At 46.5% G+C, this 24,353-nt stretch overlaps 1 protein-coding gene across 1 annotated transcript in view; it reads left to right on the top strand.

Annotated features, from left to right (window-relative positions):
* Positions 1–24,353, top strand: part of LOC119167957 (vacuolar protein sorting-associated protein 33A) — a 177,170-nt gene that overhangs the window by 129,067 nt on the left and 23,750 nt on the right. Inside the window, exons 11-13 of the mRNA XM_037419419.2 lie at positions 14,831–14,917; positions 15,630–15,764; positions 22,244–22,415. Of these exons, the coding sequence (XP_037275316.1) occupies positions 14,831–14,917; positions 15,630–15,764; positions 22,244–22,415 (394 nt within the window). The remainder of the gene's footprint in view (positions 1–14,830; positions 14,918–15,629; positions 15,765–22,243; positions 22,416–24,353) is intronic.

The raw sequence follows: 24,353 nt of genomic DNA, 5'->3' as shown, positions 1-24,353 counted from the left end.
CCGGAACCACTTCGTAGTTCACGTCACTCACGCGGTGTAACACTTTATATGGGCCGAAGTACCGGCTCAGTAACATTTCACTAAGGCCACGGCGACGGACAGGCGTCTACACCCAAACTTGGTCTCCGGGGTTGTAAAACGTTTCTCTGTGGCGGGTGTTATAGAGTCGTGCATCTGCCTGCTGTTGCTGGCCGATGTGCAGCCGCGTGAGCTGCCGGGCTTCCTCAGCACGCTTTGCGAATTCTTCGGCGTCAGTTGCCAACTCGTCTTCATCTTGACACGGTAGCATAGAGTCTAGGATGGTCTACACTTCGCGGCCGTAGAGAACCCGAAATGGCGTGAGTCGCGTGGTCTCTTGCACGGCGGTATCATACGCGAAGGGCACGTAAGGTAAGATCCGGTCCCATGTTTTGTGCTGTACGTCGATGTACATTGAGATCATGTCTGCGAGGGTCTTATTCAGTCGCTCGGAAAGTCCGTTTGTTGGCGGGTGGTACGCAGTTGTCTTTCGGTGTCTGGTGTTGCTCAGTTTGAAAACTTCGTCCGTAAGCTGCGCCGTGAATGCCATCCCTCTGTCCGTTATTATACTGGAAGGAGCACCGTGTCGTAACACGGTGTGGCACATGAAAAATTGTGCTACCTCAGAAGTCGTGGCACGTGGGATCGCCTGCATCTCAGCGTAGCGTGTCAAATAGTCGGTCGCGACGATCACCGATTTGTTGCTGTCCGCAAACAGGGGAAATGGCCCGAGAATGTCCATGCCGACTTGGTCGAACGGCGTGCAGGGGGCTTCAATGGGCTGAAGCAAACCAGCTGGTTTAACAGAATGGTTGCTTTCGGCGCTGACATTCCCGACAGCTCTTGGCGTACTTCTTGTCGCTTGCCGAAAGTCCTGGCCAACAGTATCTCTCGCTCACTCTGACAAGTGTCCTTGAGTAGCCCAGATGACCGAATGTGGGTTCGTCATGGCAAGTGAAGAGGACGTCGTCTCGCATGTCTCGAGGAACCACCAGGAGGTAAGCAAGGTTGTTCGAACGAGCGTTCTTCTTGTACAGCACACCGTCTCGCATGCAGAACAACGTCAACGAGCGGGATAAATGACGTGGTATGATTGCGCCTTGGCCCTCTAAATGATCAGTGATTGGACGAATTTCTGCGCCATTTCGCTCAAGTCTGATGCACTAACAGCGTCCAGGAAGCCTTCGTCTTCCTCTGCTTCCTGAATGACGACATGAAGGGGTGCACGTGACAGTGTGTCAGTGTCTTCATGCTTACAGCCGTACTTATGGACGATGGTGACGTCAAATTCCTGCAGCCGCAAGCTCCACCGTGCTAGCCGTCCTGAGTACGCAGACAAGCCGCGAAGCCCAAGACGGCGATATGGGTACTGGTGGTACAAGTGATCAGCTTCTCCGCAGTGAAAGCACAGAGGCCGGCAATCAGGTGTGCGCCAAACATCAGACTTCCTAGGAGACGTGTGCCGATCGTCGATGTACTGAACTGGTTGCACTGAACGATGGGCGACAGAAGCGCCAGAGACAAAAAGCAAGGGCGGTGGCGTGTACGTGACTTCGTAGTACGGTATGTAATGCGCTGACTGAAGTGAAACAGCAGGAACAGAATGAACGAATAATGGTGGCGATGCAGCAGGGTGTTTCAAGGCTTCCGCGTAGGTTGTCTCACGGCGGTATTCAGCAGGAGCTGGCGCAGCTGTATCAGAAGGCAAGGTGTCCCGGAGGGCCTGGTGCAGCTCATCCTTGATCTCAGTTGCGATAGAGCTAACCGTAGAATGATGTGTTACACCAGCCTTTTACAACTCTTCACGTACTTTATTACAGATGAACTGTACTAAAGTGCTTATTTGGGCCGGTTGGTACATGGTCAACGAAGTGAAAAAACAGCGCGTAACACAGGACACAGGACAGAGAAGAGACGGACGAGGCGCTGTCTTACAACCAAAAATTTATTTCGTCCGTCTCGTCTCGTCCGTCTCTTCTCTGTCCTGTGTCCTGTGTTACGCGCTGTTTTTTCACTTCGTATTACAGATGAGTTCACGTAGACAGTCGTCGCTGGTTCTAGTGGCGGTGGAAATGTCGGCAGTGGACATGCCACTGACTTGCCTGTTGTATTGGTTGGATCGCTGCTGCAGCATTTTTTTCATTGTCATGGCCTCGGAAAAGAACTTCGCGACTGTCTTCGAAGGGCTTCAGGTGAGGCCGCCAAAAAGCTGGTCCTTGACACCGCGCGTCAAGTGACGCAACTTCTTGTCCTCCGTCATTCTTGAATCGGCCCGTCAGAAGAGGCACGTCGTGTCTTCGACGTACGTGGTCACAGTTTCGTTTGGCAACTGGACGCGTGTCAGAATAGCTCGTTCTTGGCGATCAGCACTGGCATAGGTCTGCAAAAGTCTACGAGAGAATTCGAGCCACGTCGTCAGCTGCTCCTCTCGATTTTGATACCACGTGCATGCCCCGTCTTCGAGATAGAAATAGACACCTACTGATTCAAGGTGGTTACGTGCTCGAAGTCCGCCAACCAGTCCTGAACCTCCTCGCACTCTGTGCCATGGAACGTTGCCGGTGCCCGTGGGCTTTCCAACGTATAGCGGTTCGACGTCGTGCTTCCCGTGCCGGTTGATGAGGTTTGCACCGAAGCGCTGGTCATATTTGTCGACATGGTAGTATCGTCGACTTAATAATAATAATAATACTTTATTCTGGCATGTGTACACAACAGTTACATGCCACCGAGATGAGGCAAAAGGGAACAGACGAAACTGTTGCCTGACTAGGCCTACATCCCGGCTCGTAAACAAACAAAAAAAAAGGAGTGAGACATATACTCGTGTAAACAGTTTCGTGAACAAAAAACCAAAAAAAAAAACAAAAACAAGGACAGTGGTGAGGAAAGCGAAAAACATCCAGTACAGCACAATTCATCAGCATCACTGTAGAGAAGTCATGGAATTTCAAGCAACTTCGCTATAGAAGTATGAAAACCTAAAAACACCATTTAATGTTGATATGTCTATCAGAATAAAGTTGTGAATAGATTTAATGAATGAAGAGGTGCAATAGTATCCATCATAATTCAGAATTCAAGTGGAGCTAACAATGTACGTAGTTAAACAATTGAAATGCAGTGAAGTACAACCTGGTGAACAAAAGTATGCATCGCAAGTGGCAAAACATATTCCATCAAGCAGTTCATCCTGGATCGAAGAGTAATCTTACTTTCTTTTTAAAATGGTGTACAGATCTGCTTATCTGTGATAATTCTACTACAGAAGGAAAACTTACATATATCTACTATTTGATGGTCAAGTGATTGGGTACCATAATTTGTTCTAGATCGTGCTGAAACAAGTGACGTCCTTCGTAACTTATATTCAATGTGATGAGTGAGGTACATATTGCTGAATGAAGCAAAATCTTGTTTTATACGATTATAAATAAGAACCATCACTTTAGGTTTGTAGCATTCAGTGAAACACAATACACGAAAAACGGAAAATAAATTGCTATGTCTATGTCTATCTGGCCTTTTAGTTATTAGCTGCAGTGCTTTTTGTTGAATAGTAATTAATTTTTGTGCATTGGTCCTATTACATGTGCCCCAAACTAAGTTGCAGTATGTGAGGTGCGAATGAACGAGAGAAAAGTATAGCTGCTTTGCCACCGAATGTTGAAGAAGATGGTTAATACGGCTTATAACACCAATGGATCGAGCCATTTCCAGTTTTACATTACTCACGTGATCAGACCAGCTCAAGTCATTGCAGAAGTGTACGCCCAGAAACTTGCAGCTACTGATACATGTTGTTTCTGAATTACCAAAATAGAGTTTTGGGTTGTGGTGTATTGCTTTGTTTTTAGCACAAAATAAAATGAAATTAGTTTTTTTTACGTTTAATCTCAGCTGATTTACCCTCAGCCATCCCTCTAATTCTTCAAGCCAACTATTCGCTCTCTGCTCAAGTTCTTTTAGGTTGGGACCAGAAAAGAAGATGTTAGTGTCATCGGCATATAGGATAATGTTCGAAGATGAAGAAATGCTTACAATATCATTTATGTACAAAGTAAATAGAAAGGGTCCTAATATTGATCCCTGAGGTACTCCATATTTTATTGTTCCGTTGTTAGAGCGAGTGTCGTTATGTAGCTTTGTGTATTGTTGACGTGCAATCAGGTAGCTTTTCATAAGGCTTCTTGCAATGCCACGAATTCCATAAATTTCTAGTTTTGCTAAGAGAATGTCATGTTGAACAGAATCAAACGCTTTACTGAAGTCGAGAAATAGTCCGATAGTAAAGTGTTTCATTTCAATGTTTTGAATTAAGACATTTTTTATATAAAGCAATGCGGTTAGTCTTCCGGAGGCAATCCCCTGATTCGGCGGCTGGTCCGATGCACGGGAGTATTGACTGGCACTGGACTCGTATCACGGCTCCCTGGGTGGGTCTGCAGCATCCGTGAGACTACCCAGCACCTCCACTACCCAGCTCCTCCACCAGTTTGTCACAATGAGTCACAAGTACTGGGCAATTAATTAAACCACCGAGTAGCTAGCTCTAGAAGGATGCGCCAGTCGTGGCTGGCTCTCGAGTAGAGAAGAAACACGCGATCTTCTTTTTTCCTCCACATTTAGAGCCGCTCTTGCTGTCGACCCACTACGTGCTGGTGGCAATATAGAGCAGTCATCTGCAGTTCACCACTCAGCCGGGTTGCGGGTGCGCAAAAAAAACCGTCGGTCGAAAGAGGGCATCGCGAAAGGGTGTTCGCTGACTCTGGAGGCGGTGACATGGCCCACGCAATGCACTCTGATGTTTTCAAGCTCGTGGCGCACGATGGCTTGAACAAAAGCAACAGTAACAGGAGTGGTATCGGTACTGCGCGAATAGAATGCCGAGGGCACCATTGCTTCCAGTTCGTGATGAACAATGCGTGTCAGGTCTCCCGGCGGCGAAAGACGTTGTAGTGCAGACTGGTCCTCGCAAGTCGATGTTGCAGCGGTTTTTGGAAGTCGGGCGAATGTTTGCCGAATGCGGGGACTTTTCACTTGCTCAAACTGACGACACTCTTTGATGATAGCGTCCGTGATGGAACAGCCCATGCACATCAGCAGATTGAACGCGTCGTCGGCAATCCCTTTCAGGACATGCCTGATCTTGTCAACTTCTGTCATGTCGCTTTCGGCCTTTCGGCAGAGGGCCAGCACATCTTGAATGTATGCGAGGTATGATTCCATGGGGGATTGGGCACGGCAGGCGAATTCCTTTTTGGCAGCGATCTTACGACTGGCGGTTTTGCCAAACACCTCTCACATCTTTTCTTTCCATTGGTCCCAGCTTGTGAGTTTTTCTTCGTTGTTTTCATACCACACTTTGGCCATGCCTCTCAAGTAAAACAGCACATTAGCCAACTGAAGTGTGGAATCCCATCTGTTCGGCATACTCACTCGTTCGAACATGGCCAACCAATTGTCAATGTCGACGCCATCAGTCCCGCAGAATGTACCGGGATCCTTAAGTGGCGTGAAAACGTATGATTGCGACGCCGTGTTCATTGGAGATGCTGACGTTGACACGGGGGGCTCAGCATTGGTCATGGCAGGAAAACCGATGCGACATCCGCTGCGGAGCTCCATCGCCTGATGGTTACCCAGCACCTCTCACCAACATGTTACAGGGTCGGTGACTTCTGTACAAAATGCATTTACAGAGGAAAAACCACAGGCAAGAGTCACAAGGCTGATTGCCATACTCGCACGCCTGTCAGCTGATGGTGTCCTTCCTCTTCTTTTACTTCATCTCCGTAACAATATCATTTAATTGAAAGAGTTATCCCACAGTGAGAACGAAGCTACAGGTTCATCACAAAGTTATATGTGCACCTACTGTTGTTGAGAATGCAAGTGCTTTGTCGTGCTGTTTTAGTTAAGCAAATGAAGTGTTTTCAGCCATCGGAATGTCCTGCACACAGTTTTGGTTCGTTGTGAAGAGGTTCCAGTGGATGACACGGCCAGGTGCTGCAACAAGGAATTGCTGTTGATCAATTTAAAAGCATGCTGCATAAGCTACATCTGATATTCAATATTGCCACAGGCATGGAACGAGGTTTAGCCATGCCAATGCATGTGCTATGGTGTGAGAAATAAGAGGACTGTTGGTGTGCTCGTGCTCTAATGTTCGGTTCGGCTTGATGTCCAGTGCTGCTGCTCCTGTAAACAGACGTTGTGGTCTTTCTGTAATCACATGACATTTTCTGGTGGAGGTGCGGGGTAACCCACTCCTTACATGGAAATCCAGTGTATGGCGTGCTCCCGACAACCGGCCTCTATGTTATCACTGTGGTGAACCAGGTCACATCTATTGTGAGTGCGCATACAGGCACATGGGTCTTCCTGGCTTTCGTCAGGATGCTCGTCGACCCAGAGATGGTGAGCGGCCCTGTGCTATCGCCGAATACTTGGAAAGCCAGCAATCGTCAACCTTTCTGTGTCATCAATCCCGCTCACTGTCTCCACGGCGTTCCACGTCACCTGGCCAACAATCGACCTTTGCGGACGTCCTTGCAAGAAGATCCCCTAAATCCAAAAGCCGACGCCGGGGAAACTAAGAACAGCGACCTCTGGGGGTGAGGCTGCTGTTGATCGACCATTACAAGACCCTCCCCCGAACTGCCTGCCGACATCCGATGACATCATTTCACCGACGTGTGCCATCGATGACAAACGTGTCTCTGCTCGCATCTCTGTCCTTGTCGACAACCACCCGCTAACCGCTCTGGTAGATACGGGTGCCATATTATTCCATTATGGGCGCTGACCCAGCTGCCGAGCTAAGAAAGGTAACGACACTTTGGAGACGTGGAACCAACCTCCGGACTGCGGGAGGACACCTATTGACACCGCTGGGATTATGCACTGCCTGCCTCCGAATTCGTGAGTCGACATACATTGCTTCCTTCGTCGTATTACGCGAATGCTCCCAAAACCTAATTCTCGGAATGGATTTTCTCCGCGAGCATGTAACCGTTATTAGCCTTCGCGATCTGCTCATAATGTTCTCTAACGACCATACAGCCCTGCAAAAGGATGCAGTTGCACAGACCACAACAGTTCGAATTGCTGACGACACCATCGCACTTTCGCCGCGAGCCAGTATGTTGGTAACTGTGGAGAGCGACTGTGACAATAGTAGTGGCATCGCGGGAACTAACCTCTCAGTGCTCTTGGCTCGGCAGATTTGTGTCGCGCGCGCTATCGTCCAACTGAAACATCGGTGGACTCGGCTTCTAATCACGAATTTCGGCGGCCAGTACCAACACTTGGCAAAGCGAACAGAGATCGCGAACTTTGAAGCCGTTGATGATGAAGAATGTTCCACTATCACTCCGATTGCCGCTGCTGCCGAAGGTGACCCTGCATCAGCCAGTACAGTTGACGTGAATTGCCAGCTATCCTCTGCGCAGCAGCAGCAGATACGCGTGATTTTACGTACGTACAGTGACTGCTTTGCGTCCACCTCCAAAATTAAGCAGACCCCAACCGTGAAGCACCGCATTATAACGCACCCAATCGAACGGCCTATACGACAGCACGCCTACCGCGTGTCGCAAAAAGAACAAGAGGCAATGCGTTTTCAGGTGAAACAGATGTTCGATGACCACGTCATCCAACTCTCGAACAGTCCATGGGCGTCACCCGTCGTACTTGTTGGAGAGAAAGACGGCACTCTTCGATTTTTCGTCGATTATCGGAAACTCAACAAAATGACGAAGAGAAACGTCTACCCTCTCCCACGCATAAATGACTCATTGGATCGACTTTGACATGCCCGATATTTTTCATCAATGGATTTACGCAGCGGCTACTGGCAGATCGAGGTCGATGAACGCAACAGGGAAAAAAAGAGCATTCATAACTCCCGATGGCCTCTATGAATTCAAAGTGTTATTATTTTGATTTTGCTCTGCACCAGCTATGTTCCAAAGGATGATGGACACCGTCCTGTCCGGTCTGAAGTGGGAATCCTGCCTCGTCTATTTAGATGACGTCGTTGTTTTTTCCAAAACATTTGAGCAACATTTACAATGACTTCAGTCCGTCTTCGTCGCTATTCGATCTGCAGGCCTATCGCTAAAACCGGAGAAGTGTCATTTCGGCTACGAAGAACTAAAGTTCCTCGGCCACCTTGTCAGTCACGATGGCATTCGACCAGATCCAGAAAAGACCGTGGCTGTTGCTGCATTTCCTCCACCTTCGAACAAGCGGGATTTGCACCGATTTTTGGGTCTTTGCGCCTACTACAGGCGCTTTGTCGAGAGCTTTGGCAACATAGCTGAACCCCTTGCCCGCTTAACGAAGGAGGGTACTCCTTTTGTGTGGGGTCCAGAACAGAGAGCCGCCTTTTCCAAGCTTCAATAATGCCTTCAGAATGAACTCTTACTAGGGCACTTTGATGAAGATGCCGCCACCGAACTTCACACTGAGGCAAGCAACATCGGTCTTGGTGCAGTGCTCGTCCAGTGGCAAGACGGCGCTGAACGTCCCATCGCTTAAGCTAGTCACATTCTGTCATCTGCGGAAACTAACTACTCGACCACGGAGAAGGAATGTCTTGCTGTTATTTAGGCGATAACAAAGTTCCGACCGTATTTGTATGGCCGTTCATTCAGAGTAGTTACGGACCATCATGCTCTCTGTTGGCTGGCCAATCTTAAGGACTCTTCAGGGCACCTCGCGAGGTGGAGCTTGTGCCTTCAAAAATTTGAGGTTACAGTCGTCTACAAGTTGGGCCGCAGGCGCACTGTTGCTGATTGCCTTTCGCGCGCTCCCCTCGCGACGACATCGAGTAACGATGATACCGATGGCCATTTTCTTTGTGCAGTCAGTGAATCTGACTTGGCTCAACAACAGTGGAATGATTCAGAGATCCGACAACTTATCAAATACCTTCAAGATCACAGCTCAAGTCCACCATCGGCATTCCCACGTTCAGGGTCATTTTGTCTCCGCAACGACATCGTCTACAAAAAGAACTTCAAACCTTATGTGACTGAATACCTCCTCGTCGTTCCACCAGGGCTACGTGCTGACATATTATCTGCCTGCCTTGACGAGCCTTCCTCCGGCCACTTAGGATTCGCATGAATCCTTGCCCGGATTCGGACTCGCTACTACTGGCCAAAGCTCACCTAGGATGTCAAGCATTACGTTAAAACGTGCAATCATTGCCAGTTCCGTAAAGCCCCACCTGTGCGCCCTGCTGGTTTATTGCAGCCTGTTGTACCCCCGTCACAACCGTTTGAACGAATCGGCATGTACTTGCTTGGGCCCTTCCCAAAGTCACATGATGGCAACCGCTGGATCGTAGTCGCTAGTGACTATTTAACGAGGTACTGGGAAACGAAAGCCCTACAACGAGGCACCACCAATGAGATTGCGTATTTTTTCATCAACAACATCATCCTCCGCTATGGAGCGCCAACAGTTCTTATCACTGACCGTGGAACAGCCTTTACAGCCGAATTGATGCAAGACGTCATGAAACTTAGTGGAACAGCTTGTCGCAAAACGACCGCATACCATCCACAATCCAATGGTCTGACAGAGAGACTAGACTAAACAAGACGCTCGCTGACATGCTATTTATGGACGTCGACCGCGATCACAAAAACTGGGATGAAATTTTGCCATACGTAACGTTCGCTTACAACACTGCGGTTCAAAAAACTACGGGTTTTTTCAGTTTTAGTTTAGTTTTTATTGAGCATTTTGTTCACAGAGTTGCGAAAAAGAAAACACAAGGATAAGAGCAAAAAGCTGCTATGTTAGCAGCTTAACGAGGCTCCTACCCCTTTTCACTTGGCATTACAAAGTCCGCAGAGCACAAATATGAAAAACAATTTGATGTCGATTTTCAAAACTTCAAGAAATTAGGAAATAAAAAGAAAATGCGTCAAAATTACATCAGTTTCACGTTTACATAAAGTAAGCAAACCACAAAGAGAGAAAAACAACAAATAAAAAAAGAAAACAGGGTATGGTCAATCATGAAACAATGCACACGTAGCTAAACGGCTACCAAAGTATTACAAAATGATTATACGACGTTTACAACACTAGGTATGTGAAAAGCACAAGTTTTGATGCACAAGGGAAACACTGATGAGTGAAATGTTGCATGTTTTACTCGTAAAAAAAATCAACGAAAAAAAATGTCAAAGAAAGCAAACATCATAGGATGCCATGTTACACACGAGCACTATTATAGGATGTTTCTTTTACATATAGTATTTTAGCCGGACAATTAGAAGAAGCTAAACTACACGCTGCCATTCTGGATGAGAAGGTTCTTAAGTTGTTTTTTATGTATATTAAAGATGTCGATGTTTTTATTTTCAAACATGTTAAAACAAGCAGGAATACAGTGTTCAATTCCTATCAAACCGTGATTAGTTCACGAATAAGGAACGAACCAGGAAGGCCTTTTCCGAATGTCATAATGGAATTGTGTATTTTTTCTGAGGTTACACAGTTTAAGGGAACAAGCGTTGTTTGATAGCAAGCTTTGTTTGTATTTTATAATAAGGTTGAAGCTGTGTATGTGATCGATTGGCAAAATGTTATATTCTCTGAATAAATGACTTGTATGTGCGTTGTATGGTACTCCCTCCGGTTGATTCACGGCCGAGAAGCAATTATGATGCTGGATGCCATGCACTTGCCTGACATGACCGATATTCCTACTGATGCGAACGACTTTATCCGGCTTGCCGACGCGGCCCGCCAGCTTGCACTCAAGCAGATTCAAAAACAACAACGCATCGACTCCCAGAGGCACAACCCCCGTCATTGCCATGTTATTTACCAACCCGGTGATCTGGTGTGGCTGTGGATCCCCGTTCGCCAAAGGGGCCCCTCGGAAAAGTTACTTCACGGCTACTTCAGTCTTTATAAAGTACTATCGCGCCTCACAAATGTCAATTATGAAATTCTGCTTGAAGACACAGATCGGCGATCTCGATGTTCCCAGCAGGCCGACATTGTTCATGTGTCACGGATGAAGCTACACTACCCCGAGCCACCTGACACTGCTTCATCATGCGTCTTTGTGCGTGTACACGATTACTTTAACTTTTAATCGGCATTGATCATCAGGGTAGTATTTCTTTTTGAAAGGGTGGGTAATGCCACAGGCATGGAACGAGGTTTAGCCATGCCAATGCGAGTATGTGCCATGGTGTGAAGAAGAAGAGGACTGTTGGTGTGCTTGTGCTTTAACGTTCGGTCGGCTCGATGTTCAATGCTGCTGCTCCTGTAAACAAACGTTGTGGTCTTTCTGTAATCACGTGACAATATAATTGTTGTTTTTTCGAACCTTCAGTTTCGTAGTAGCCAATGTAATTCAACTCATGCATGTGAAAAGTGCAACATGAAAAGCATTGATTGCCCTGAGAGGGAGGTGTCGATTCATTAATATTTATGCATTATCATTCCAGCATTGGATAGCAATAACATAGTAGGCCAATAAAATTTGCATTCACACCATCGCTTTCACATTATGCAATGTCATTCTGTGCAGCAAGATAATTTTAAGGCTCTAATTCAACACTTGCCAACCTACAGTAGAATCTCAGCGATAAGCATCTCAAGGGTAAGCATAAATGTTCAAATCACCAAAAACTAGCAAAATCTGTATTCAAACCGCAATATACAAACCTGATGCTTATTTCCATTGAACGAACTCGCATGGGTCTTAGTGGGACACATTTGAATGAACCAACAAGGGATGCCGCTGCTGGCTGCATAAGATAATGACAGGAACACTGAAACTCTTCGCACCTTACTAAGACTTGATTGCTGTGTTAGCTATGCACCTTCAGTGGCATGTCGATAATGGCATCAATAGTCACTGCAGTTTCGCTCACTGCTATTGTAGCAAAAAGTAGTTGTTCTGTTTTCAGTCCGTGTGCGCCGTCTGTACTCGTTCCTCCAAAACTATGGGTCATTGTTGTCTGTTTTGCCTGCATCAATTGTGGCAAGCTTTGACTCGGTGACCAGTGGATGTACCACTAACCTTACATGATAGTGTTGACTACAGTTAAATCCACAGTGGTTGTGACAAACATTAAACACTAAAACTTATTCCAGAACACACTGCCATCACTCGACAGTTTCACTAACAGAAATTGTGTCACCTGTGACAGCCAGAAAGGTGTCTTGTGAATTTTACGAATTTGTGTCCGACTGAAATTTATATCAGCCAGGTTCACATCACTGCAATCCTACTGTACATCAGTGCTATCTGCAATAGCTCATCTACAGTTGCATGCAACACATTTCACTGAACAGCATTTTTCAATTTCATTAGAAAATGTCACACAGTTGAAAAATTTAATAACATTTCATGAAATGCTTAGGAAATATACACAGTGAATCAATATGCACACAAAATATCTAAATAAATGTTGTACATTGGGAAGCCTCTCAACTGAAAAAAAACTACAAACATGCTCCAGTACAAAGGGCCCATTCAGTATTAATCGACGGGCTCCCCATTTAGCGTGTACCTGTCAGTGCATTGTAATAAACGATGGGAACAGCAATACAGCCAAGAGTGGGCAGCCACAATGTGGTTTGTGGTGTGACTGTGAGCACACGGCAGCAAACACATTCTGACATGGCATGAAAAATTGTTCTCATATGAGCACCAATACTATCACAGAACGCATTTTCTCGACACAGAGATTGTAAACACGGCATTAGTTGTGGGCCACAGGAAATTGGCACTGCTTCTTGGCAGCAGTGAGGAAATGTATAACATGCAGTTTAGTTTTCCCTTTTCCTCTATGTGTGCACCATGGCACGTAGCAATGTACTGGCATTGCAGTTCCTATCATCCATCACACATTGATGATAGGAACTGATGAATTTCACAAATAGGACGACGGATGAAAGAGCACCATCGTGAACAGGATGAATGCCAACCAACTTGATATGTATGGCCAAAAGTGGCAGTAGATTTTACACAAGGCCTGCTGTTTGCCTTGCTGCTTCTCCACGACTGCACCTAATGTGTAGCTTGATTTGTACTGATGGTCTACTAGTCGGTGAGCCGTGATTTTTTGAAGTAGCGCACAAAGAGATGCAAAACACGCACATATAAAAGATGTAAACTCAAGCACTGTACAGCACGTGTTTGTGTCTTTTATGTGTGCATGTTTTGTTTACCTCTGTGTGCTGCTGCTTCTGAGCGGCCCTCTGTGTGCTGCCTCTTTGAAGGTCACTTATTGTGTAGGTTTGTTTGGATGCCTATGATGAAAATATTCATTTTTTTTTTTATTGCTTCATAGTGGTACTGTTATAGCTACTGTGATCGCAATTTTTAACTTCTACATTTACATAATTGAAGTTTAGGGGTAATAGTGGCATTACCATCAACCATACTGATAAGGATGAAATAGACAGTCACATGAATGTCTATAGTGAGTGAGTGTTCAACCATCCCTGGGGCTTGCTGCATTCATTGCCGCTGTGTGGTATGGTATGGGAAAAAACTATGCATGTGGGTAAAAGGTGTTAAATATTACGTGCTGGGCTGCTGTATAATTGAATCTGCATTTGTTAATAAATGTGTCTACTAGTCATTTTCATGATGACGTTGCATGGCAGGGTTTTGAGTCATATTGTGATTGTTCTTTCTGTGTAGTCTAGCAGTGCGAAACATTACACTGTAACCTACTGACCTCTAAGGTAGCTTTGCTAGTTAGACTTTTGTTTACCTGCTTCTGTACAAGGACGCGACTGAGCAATCAGGCACAAAACGCAATAACACTTGTGTGTTACCATATTTGCGAGTTGAGCTATTTTATTTTAACTTATCATTTGAAGTTCGGTAGCGATGACTTACAGTTGAACGTCAACTGCTATCTCACGATAAATGAGAAACCTTACAAAGTAATTACAACTTTGTGTTTGCCATCGAGCTCTACCCACAACAAGCTCATAATTATTCTCTGCATTTGTTTTGAAGAAACAGAAAAGAGAGCCTTTATTGAGCTGCTGCTTGCCATAATGGCTGCCATCACTTGCTGTTCCGTCAGCGATCAAAACTGCCATAGGAGTCGCATGCAACCAGTGAAGTGTCGCCCCTGAAGGCTCACAGAACAGACGTGGAGTAGTGACTTGTTTGGGGGGCACTAATAGTGAGCTTCTTGTTCTGGCCCCTTTTAAACACCCTGCTTTATCGAACCAAAATACTTGCTGCATTCAAGCACACCTGCATTCAGGAAGCTGCCTTACCGGCTAAGCTTGTAGGTTGAGACAGGACAGAGTCCTAGCGCCCTGTCTGGTGCATGTGAGGAGCTTTTGAGTAGTTGGTGCAGCTGTAGCAACTCGAGGCATGCGTAACCAAGCACCAAGATTTTTTGTGGGCCATCCATCGCAGGAATAGTTTCTGGGCTTGCTCCATGCATGACCAAACTATGTTCTTTTCTGGTGAAACGTGAAAGGGTCATCCAATAAGCTTGCCTGGAAACAGGAAAACCAAGGAGGACAGTCCAATGACTGCGTTTATGAATATGTGTCATGAAGTGTTTATCTTTTTTATGTGGCAAGTAAAGAGCTTACATTTGAGTCTACTTACAAGCATGTAAATACAATAAATGTTGGCCATGTGTTGGAAGATGGCCAGGCAGTCAAACCTAATTCAGAGACGCCCACTGAGTCATCTCCCATAGTGTTCTTCTGTGGAATGTTAAATTGCTATTTATACACTTGCTGAGCAGAGCATTATCTAGATTATGTGTGTTTGTGTGCTTTTCAGGTTCTGCGGTTGGTGTGCATGCAGAGTGTGGCCAACAATGGTCTCAAGCACAAGGTGCTGGATCACTACAGGCGAGAGATCCTCCAGGTCAGGTTTCATGTGATTCACTGTTGACAGTTAAGCTTCTGCAGTGCAGGAGACGAGGATGTCTTTGTTATTCCCGTATGCTTCACTCTGAAAGCTTACAGTGTGCGTCTAGGTTGCCAGTGCCTCGAAATGTACTTTGGCTTCTTTTTGTGCTGTGTAGCTTGCACAATTTTTCAGCCGCATGTCGCATTTTTGGGTTTAATTTTCTCTTTTTTTAGAAAGTATAGGTATTTTAGTGGTCGTCACGTTAACCACTAGACTTCCAGCATTTGAGTGGGGAACTCGTTATGTGAACCAACAAGAAACTTAAGTCATGTACTGGAAAAAGTGCATTCAACCAAATTTAGAAGTATATATTGGCTTCTGCTCGTAGTTGCACATATTTTCGCTGTACAAAATAAAGTGAGGATCTTCTTGAATCTCCTTCGTAGTATTTCAGATAAATATTTTTTAGAATTAAAAATATTTTTAAGAATGGGAAAATTAATTTGATTTCTGCTTTTTTGGATTATGATTATTTATTCATTTATTTATCTATTTATTCATTTAAGTACCTGCAGCGCCTTGAGGGCATTTTGCAGGGGGGCAATTCAGCAAAAAATAGTTACGTAGCAAAATAAATGTAAATTCATTTACAAAGATGCAAATAGGAAGTAATTACAATGCAGCAGATACAACATAGAAAAGTGGAGTGCGTGGTTGACGTACGCAGACGTATGGCTACCGGCAGTTGCTGTGGCTCCTGCGGCTGGAGAAGGCTGGTCTGCTACGTGCGCAGGAGCACAAAAACTATTTCTCCACACTGCGCAAGACACTCAAACTCAATGTTGAAGACGTGAGTGAGCAGGTACGTGGAGCATTTTTTTTTTTTTTTTTTGAGCCTCACTGGTAAAGTGGAGCATATGCTGCTTTTTGATCCTCCATTGTTGCAGATTCCTGCAGTTGGCCAAATGTTTGCGGAATGGTTGTATGACAATGCAGCTTTTCAAGCAAAATTATCACAACACAAGAATGCTGCAATTTTAGTGTCTTTCATAGCATCATTCATTCTGAGGTATGATGTATGTTCACTCTTTGATGGTCAAATCGTTTCGTGAAATGTGATCTGCCAGGGGAGATTTTTTTTTTATTGCCATTTTGAATTCTTTAGGCTGATCTATTTCAGAATATAAATGTCATAATTTTTTAGGGTTCGCTATAAAGAGCTAAAAAATTCTTTGTGTTGTTATTTTATACGCATGGTCTGCTCAAAACAGCAAGACAAATTCTCTCTTAAGAACCTATATGAGTGTTATGCATTGAAATAAACGTCTGTGTAGTTCACAGATATAAGTGTCGTCTAGTGGAAACACAAAGGGAGAAAAGTCTCTTCTGAACCATCGTCTTGCCACGCACACTTTTAGATGTCGCCCACTCGTCAACGTCTTGACTCTCGAGTCACTCTTCATGTTATCGGCTGACATTCACTAAACTCAGTCCTGATTTGAAGGAATCGCTGTTTGACTCAGTCACAGCAGAGAAACCAGCATGCGTACACATCTACAGTGCAAGCAAGCTCAGTGTCACGCCTGTGGGTGTCCGCCTCTGTTGCATGTTAAAAAACCCCGGGTAGTCAAAATTTTCGGAGCCCTTCACTACGCCGTCTCTCATAATCATATCGTGGTTTTGGGACGTTAAACCCACACATCAATCAATCATCAGCCCTTGTTTAAGGAAACATGCTGTGAGGATTCGAGAAAAACGACAATGACGAAGGTGCGGGACAAGGAACGTGCGATTACGAGGCAACTGTGTGCCAATCAGCTGATGACTAGCGGTGGCCCATAGAAGTGGCGTGCCACGATTGGGCCATGTGTGATCATGACGTGGCGGTAGGCTGTGTGGCTGGGGACGAGCCGAAGCAGCGGCAGACGGGAGACAGCGGGCCGAAGCGTCGGATGCAGGCGATCCAAGTTCCTGCCAGGGAACGCGGCCGTCCACGCTGCTGCCGTCCAACCACCAGCTGGGGCGGCATTGCCGGCACGAGTACTGCATCTCGGGGCGCGGCCTGGCCTGCTATTCTCTTCCTTGCCGAGGGCATCGCGGATCTCAGCGAGGCGTCTCCACGGTCAGCCGTTCGGCACAGCGATGAACGTAGCCTGGCTAATGGTCACGGTTGCGCCGAGCATCGCGTCTCGGCGCACGCTCTTCGCTGGACGGGCTGGCCATTCCCCGCATGGAGCATCGCGTCTCCGATGCGGGTTGACTGCTCCGTAGCCGCACCCATGCTATCAAGCACCGGTGTCACCAGAGCGTCGCACATTGGCAAGTGAGCGCATTCCATAGCGCCTTTCCACCGCCTCCTTCCTGCCCTGCACCTCATCGGCATCCGTCGTACCGCGGATCTGGCCCTCAGGAGACAAAGCGGTGCGCCGCTCGAGAGGAAGAGTTCCTGGCAGCGTTCCTGAGCTGGACGTGGGACCCGTACGTGTCGGCCAGGTCGAGCTCCGGTGTGTCTGTTCGGGGTCGAGTCCGTCGGCCTGTACAAGGTCCAAGGACGGGGCCTGGTGAACGGCTCCTGCCTGGGTGCAGTGGCCGGGAGCAGGTTCGTGGGCGAGGCCTACCGGGTGTGGTCCTCGTGAGCCGTGGCCTGATCCTGGACCTCAGGAGTTGCGACCCTGACTGCTGGGTTGGCCGCGACGTCTGACTCAACGGCGCTGCACACGGTAGCGTATCCGTGCGCCGTCAGCCGTTCCACCCATGCCATCAAGCGCCGGTGTCACCAGAGCGTTGCACATCGGCAAGGGACGAGCGAGACGGGAGACAGCGGGCTGAAGCGTCGGACGCAGGCGATCCAGGTTCTGGCCAGGGAACGCCGCTGTCCACGCTACTGCCGTCCAACTACCAGCTGGAGTGACGTTGCTGGCACGAGTACTGCATCTCGGGGCGCGGCCTGGCCTGCTGTTCTCTTCCTTGCCGAGGGCATCGCGGATCTCGGCGAGGCGTCTCCGTGGTCAGATGTTCGGCACAGCAACGTACGTGGCCTGGCTAATGGTCACGGTTGCGCCGAGCATCGCGTCTCGACGCAAGCTGTTCGCTGGACGGGCTGGCCATTTACACGCATGGAGCATCGCGTCTCTGATGCGGGTTGACTGCTCCGTAGTCGTGCCCACGCCCCCACTCCGCCAAGCGTCATCGTCACCATAGCGTCACACATCGAGACGCACCCCGCTTCCGATCGACTGTCAGCGCCCGCTGCCCTGCACCTCTGCGTTCGTCGGGCCCCCTATCTCATCGTGAGGTTTTGGAACTTTCCGCCTTGAACTCGCGCTCTGTAGTTATCTCATTCGATCAGACAGTTTTGTTGCTTATTCGGCTTCACGGTTTTTCTGGTTCTGTGTTCCATGTTTTTCTTTCGTGCTCTGTCATAAACGTGGTGTGTGTTGTTACCGCGTTGTCTCAATGTCCATTTTTCCTAACACGGCACGGAAAACAAGCGTGACGAACCTTAGCCCCGATAAAGAATAAATTATTATTACAATATAATGGAAACAAGGTGAGGCTCCTAAAGATATTTAAAACAAGAGCTTAATCCTGGCAGGCTCGCCATTATATTGTAATAAAAACATTACGTAAGACGGGGCCTGCTGAACGGCAGGAGCCGTTCAGCAGGCCCCGTCCTTGGACCTTGTACAGGCCGACGGACTCGACCTGGCCGACACGTACGGGTCCCACATCCGGCTCAGGAACGCTGCCAGGACCTCATCCTCTCGAGCGGCGCACCGCTTCGTCTTCTGAGGGCCAGATCCGCGGTACGATGGACGCCGATGAGGTGCAGGGCAGGAAGGAGGTGGTGGAAAGGCGCTATGGAATGCGCTCACTTGCCGATGTGCGACGCTCTGGTGACACCGGCGCTTGATGGCATGGGTGCGGCTACGGAGCAGTCAACCCGCATCGGAGACGCAATAGCTGGTGGTTGGACGGCAGCAGCGTGGACAGCCACGTTCCCTGGCCGGAACCTGGATCGCCTGCATCCGACGCTTCGGCCCGCTGTCTCCCGTCTGCCGCTGCTTCGGCTCATCCCCAGCCACACAGCCTACCGCCACGTCATAATCACACGTGGCCCAATCGTGGCACGCCACTTCTATGGGCCACCGCTAGTCATAAGCTGATTGGCGCACAGTTGCCTCATAATCGCACGTGCCTTGTCCCGCACCTTCGTCATTGTCGTTTTTCTCGAATCCTCACACATGCATTTTCTTTTTAACCCGAGATCAAAAGACTCGTGAAGTTGTTGAAGCCACCTGTATCATGGAAGTCACTGTTTCGTACATTGGCTGTCCTTCGGGGCTCTCTAATCGTGAGGTGGGATATCTTGATGTCACTAAATCTGATGCTGTTGGCGTGCTTGGCATTTCTTCTCATATGCATAATTATTCTGCAGTGGCTTAATTCACCTTGTTATTTTTGTACTGTGTCTATGCTATACCTTTCTAAGCTTTTAGTTAAAATTCAGCATGTGAAAAGACCACTTTCAGCAATATTTTAAACAATCAGTTTTGATGAACCCGAGATAGGGTGACCACGACTTGATGCTGGCATGCTGTGCCAGCAGAGTGATTTCCACTGCAGCCATATGTCATGCATAACCCCACTACTGAAGCTTACCATCAAAAGGAGGAGTGTTGTCCAGAGTACGCCAATTCCTACCTCAATCTATTGGTCCACCTTGGACAGGGGTATGCCATTTTGATACAATTTCTTATTTTTGCACCACAGTGTGTCAAAAGGTCTGACCAGCGTCAAAATATTTGCTAATTCTAGCAAAAATTGCAGGCTGCCTTGGCCAATTGCAGTTTGGGCATCACCACCCTAAATCTTTTCTGGTTGGGTCATGATTGGTTGGGTCATGACGAGGTCATGATTTTTGTTTGAAAAAATGCAAAGGTGGCCTCGAAAAAAAAATTAACAGAAACGTATTTTCACCATGTCGACTTGCTGCTATTTTGCGATCTCCCTACTGTTCCACAGTATCATTTGCAGTGTCTGTCAAATGATTTGGCCAGTGCTGCAAATGCTAATGTGAACTTCATCGGTGCTTGCATTATGGGGTAGTTTAACTCTTTCGTTGCCACGCCTATTCAAATCGATCACCGGAGTTTGACTCTTTCGAATAGTCAATTTAGGCATATTGAATTGGTTTTTCGTGCATTCAGCACTTTCTAGTAGTTAGTACAGTCACTCAACTTTCAGAATCACTTCGAATTTGCCTGTTTTGGCAACAGAGTGATTTTTGACAAACCTTTGTGCCAACCAATGTGCGTGTGTTGTTGGAAAATTGCACTAGATTGGTGCACTTGACAGAAGTGTGTGCCCCTTGTGATTATGCTAAAGTAACATCGAAGTTCTGTAATGAAAAGAACTTTTGCAAGCCTAATATTGAAATAAAGTGACAGCTTCACTATTGGAAAATGTTGAGCAGTAATAATTACGAGAACTTTATTCCAGCTATTCAATAGAGAGCTGTTCCTAAGAGTCTGGAGAAATTTTTTCTACAAAAATATTTACGAAGGTCCGCCGCGTGTTTAAAATGTCGAGGTGGCCTCCTCTGACAGTTTTCAGCAGCTTTGCTTTTGCTTGTATTGTTAAATCACTCAGGATTGCATCTAGTGTCACTAGTCGCTCCTGAGAAATTGTCGTCACATGCGCATGGGTGCGCACCAGCGCTGCAAAACACATACACAAGCAACAAACAACATGGCACAAGCAACAAAGCAGCACCTTGGTTTCGATTTTCTTTGTCTATGTGAAAAGAAACATTTTGTACAACATTCAATATTTTTCATACTCTTCCCCGAGTCATTTATCTACAAGATGTGTATTCTGAAGTTTCTTTGTCTTGAATATTTTAGTGCATATAGTGTTTTTTTATTGCATTGTTTATCAGCTGGTAACCAAAAATTTTACACTTTTCACATTTTCATTCATTCTAAAATATTTTTGTTGCTGTACAACATATATTTTTTGAAAAGAACATTTCAATGTGCAAAGTTTGGTATGCTGCAATGCATGCTGGAGAGCTGATCAAACTGGCAAGAACGATCTTCCCGAAACATGAAAAATAACCATTTTTGCGCGTTAACTAAAAAGTTATCATGCTGCTCTTATTGCGGTAGCAGTTCTCATGTGCACGAGTTGGCTGGTGTTGAAGAATGTTTTTACATAACTTTTCTTTCTCAAAGTAAGCCTTTTTTGATATTCTGCTCCAAGTTTAGGATATCATTCCGAAAAGTGGTATTTTTTCTCTGTAACTTTCTCTTTTTGTGCTCTAAAAGCAACTTTTTACTGCTCGAAAAATTGCTCCATTCTTTTTTTCAGCTGTTGCACATCTGGTTAACTTTAGCAGAAAAAATGAGCACACCCACAAGAAGAGAACACGAGCAGACGACAAGCTGCACATGTGTTATGTTGCAGTAATTCGTGCTGCATAGTGTTGGCTTGAGAACCGCTGCAAGATGACCGCAGGCTAAGACTGGTTCAAGGCTCTGATAAAATCTACACGGCAGAGATGGTGGCATCGGTTAATGCCATTTCGGGCTTTCAATGAAGGCAGGGAGTCCAAAAAGTCAGATAGGCGAGCAGTTCAGCTTCCAAGCCTTTTTTCTTGTGCGTAACTCCATAACTTCAGCAGAAAACCACGAAAAAATTATACATCTTCGTATATTGTCGTGAAGCTGGCTTGCATAGCTGTGGAGCACTGCTGTGAAACCACATTGCTAACCGAAATTCGTGTATTTTATTTTGAGTGTAGCTCCACACTTTCTGCCCTTTTTGTGCGGGTCACGCAAAAAAATATGTACTTACACATTCACTGGAGCGGGTGCCAATGCATGATGAAGCACAAATTACCAAGTAGAATAGCTTTCACGAGAGAAGTATGGAGAACTTTTTTATACCGAAGATGATTCAGGTTTCAACATGCAAGCCAACATTATGCCTATTGGCAGTAGCAAGAACAACAAGAACACAATTTAGTTGCCCTTAACTTGTTCTTGTTTAAGTTGTCTATGACTGTACGCGATAAAGTCACCAAGTTGTCCAACAAATCGGTGAGAGACTGTAATACCATTTCAGTAGCTACCGTAGGTGCAATATCTTATAGTAGTTTTCCAGCGGCAATGCATGAAATTTCTGGCCATAGGTGTCAGTTAAAACAAGCTAGGTAAGTTGCCTGAGCTCTCCCCTACAGTGTGTCCCATAATTGTATCACAGTTTTCGGATCCGTTTATTATGAGTTTCTGGCTGTTCTGAGTTATTGGTAAGGGAGTGACAGTAGTTGTGTTGCAGGTTCCCAACGACCTGTCGTACGTGTACAGTGGCTATGCACCACTAAGTGTGCGGCTGGCCCAGTTCCTGGCCCTGCCTGGCTGGCGTGCCATCTCGGAGGCCCTTGCCCTGCTGCCGGGGCCAACACTGACGGACCTGCAGCAGCGCCCAACTGCCGGCCGTATGCCCAGGCGTGCGTGCTACCTCTCGCATGGGCCCAGTGGCCGTACCCCTTTTATAAGAGACACACACATGTTCCTTTTCCTTTACACAAGGTGTCTGTGCTGATAACCACATACGCACATTTTCATCTACTAGTATTTTGCTATAGCACTCTAGTGTCTTGTTTGTCTTTCACATATCAGTGTGTCTCTGATAGAGGGGTTCGACTATAATGAAAATTGGGCTAAAGGATCTAGTCCAGGGGCGCCCCTTCGGAAATTTTTTTTCCTGTGGAACACAAAAGGGCACTCGACCGCACTTGCTGTTGTTGTCCCCTTTTGGATTAAGGGCGTGCACTCACCGAAAGGAATTTCTGCCTATGTACAGTGCGTAGCACCAATGTTGTTGTTGTTGGGCACAGCTCCTTGAGACCACGCAGCAAGAATTATGGAGGAGGCGAAACTGTGCACACTCAGGTAGCCTGAAAAAGTCGCGAAATGGGGCACGACACTTACGTACGTGCCCTCTGTCGTGAAACTCCGCATGCGGAGAAAAAAACGTGCGCGCCACTCTCATGGCGCTCTCATTCAAGGCAACTTCGTTTTGATTCGCCGATCCCGCCTCATGTCCAACTGGGTGTTTCGGTGCGTCTCTGCTAGCTCCAAATTTTAAGGCGATAGTGTAAAAGAGCTCGTTTTGTAGGAAGGCCGGTGCCTGCTTTATTAGTGTAATTAAGAAGGATGCAAATGTCTTCGGTTCTAGATAGGAATTGCACCCACGCAATCTTCATGGCATGCAGCTGTTCGACTACAAAGCTAGAACACTGCTGAAAGTTGCTTCAGAAAAAAAGAACTGTACGAATGTCATGCAGTGTCATATAACATGACGTGGCAGAGTCGCCGTCCGAGAAGTGCTTCTCACAAACATAATCACGAGGCGTCAGTTCGCGATCTTTCTTGGGTATGGTGCATGTCCACCCTTCCAGCTTCACCATGGCACTAGGAACTTTGAAGGTAATTACCTTCTCTTGGCAAGATGCGTAACCACTGTAGCATTTTGGCACAAGACATCCTGAAGAAGCATTGCTCGAATTCTGCAAAGCACTCTAGAAGCAGTCTATTTCACCCTCCCTGTCCCTAAGCCCCAGTGCATTGAGAAACTCTGCCCCATCATCCTGAACTATAGGGTGAAGCCCTTTACAGAACATTATCAAGTGTTCAGCAGTTTTCTCCTCCTCTCCACACACACTGCATACCATGTTTACCCCTTTGTATTTGGCCTGATACGTCATGGTTCGCAATACTTCCGTCCTCGCCTCAAACAGTAGAGAACCACCCCGAGTATTATCATGGATCTTTTCCTTGGCAATTTCCTGCTTAAAAGTTCGACAGATCTCTAGTGCGGACTTCTTAATCATGCCGATTCTCCACATATCTTTGTCGGTTTCCTTTACCTTCTTCTTAACCGATAGTTCTTTTTGGTTTGGCCCCCTGCTGTTTTCTAAGTATTTACCCATCAATTTCCTAGTTCGCTTTCTCCATTTTGTATTGACATTCTTCATGTACAAGTAGCTGAATATCTTCCTAGCCCTACACTCTTCCCCCATTCCTCTCAGTTGCTTCTCAAATTTTATCTCGCTGCTAGCTTCCCTGCCCTCAAATTATGTCCATTTCATATCACGTTGTACTCTCTGATTCGGTGTATTCCCGTGAGCTCTTAAGGCAAGCCTACCTATTCCACGTTGCTTAATTTCTAATCTTGCTTGAACTTCTGATCTCATGCACAAGACCACATTGCCGAACATCAGACCAGGAACCATGACCCCTTTCTATATAATTCCCACAATATCATACCTATTGTAATTCCAAAGTGCCCTGTTTTTTATCAACGCTGCATTCCTGTTACCGTTAGTCGTCACGTATACTTCGTGTTCCCTTAGGTACTCGGTCCCATTGCTTATCCATATGCC

The sequence above is a fragment of the Rhipicephalus microplus genome, chromosome 3 (genome assembly GCF_043290135.1).
Source record: "Rhipicephalus microplus isolate Deutch F79 chromosome 3, USDA_Rmic, whole genome shotgun sequence".
Lineage (NCBI taxonomy): Eukaryota > Metazoa > Arthropoda > Arachnida > Ixodida > Ixodidae > Rhipicephalus > Rhipicephalus microplus.
The sequence above is the reverse complement of the archived record's forward strand: the minus strand, read 5'-3'. Positions and strand labels throughout refer to the sequence as shown.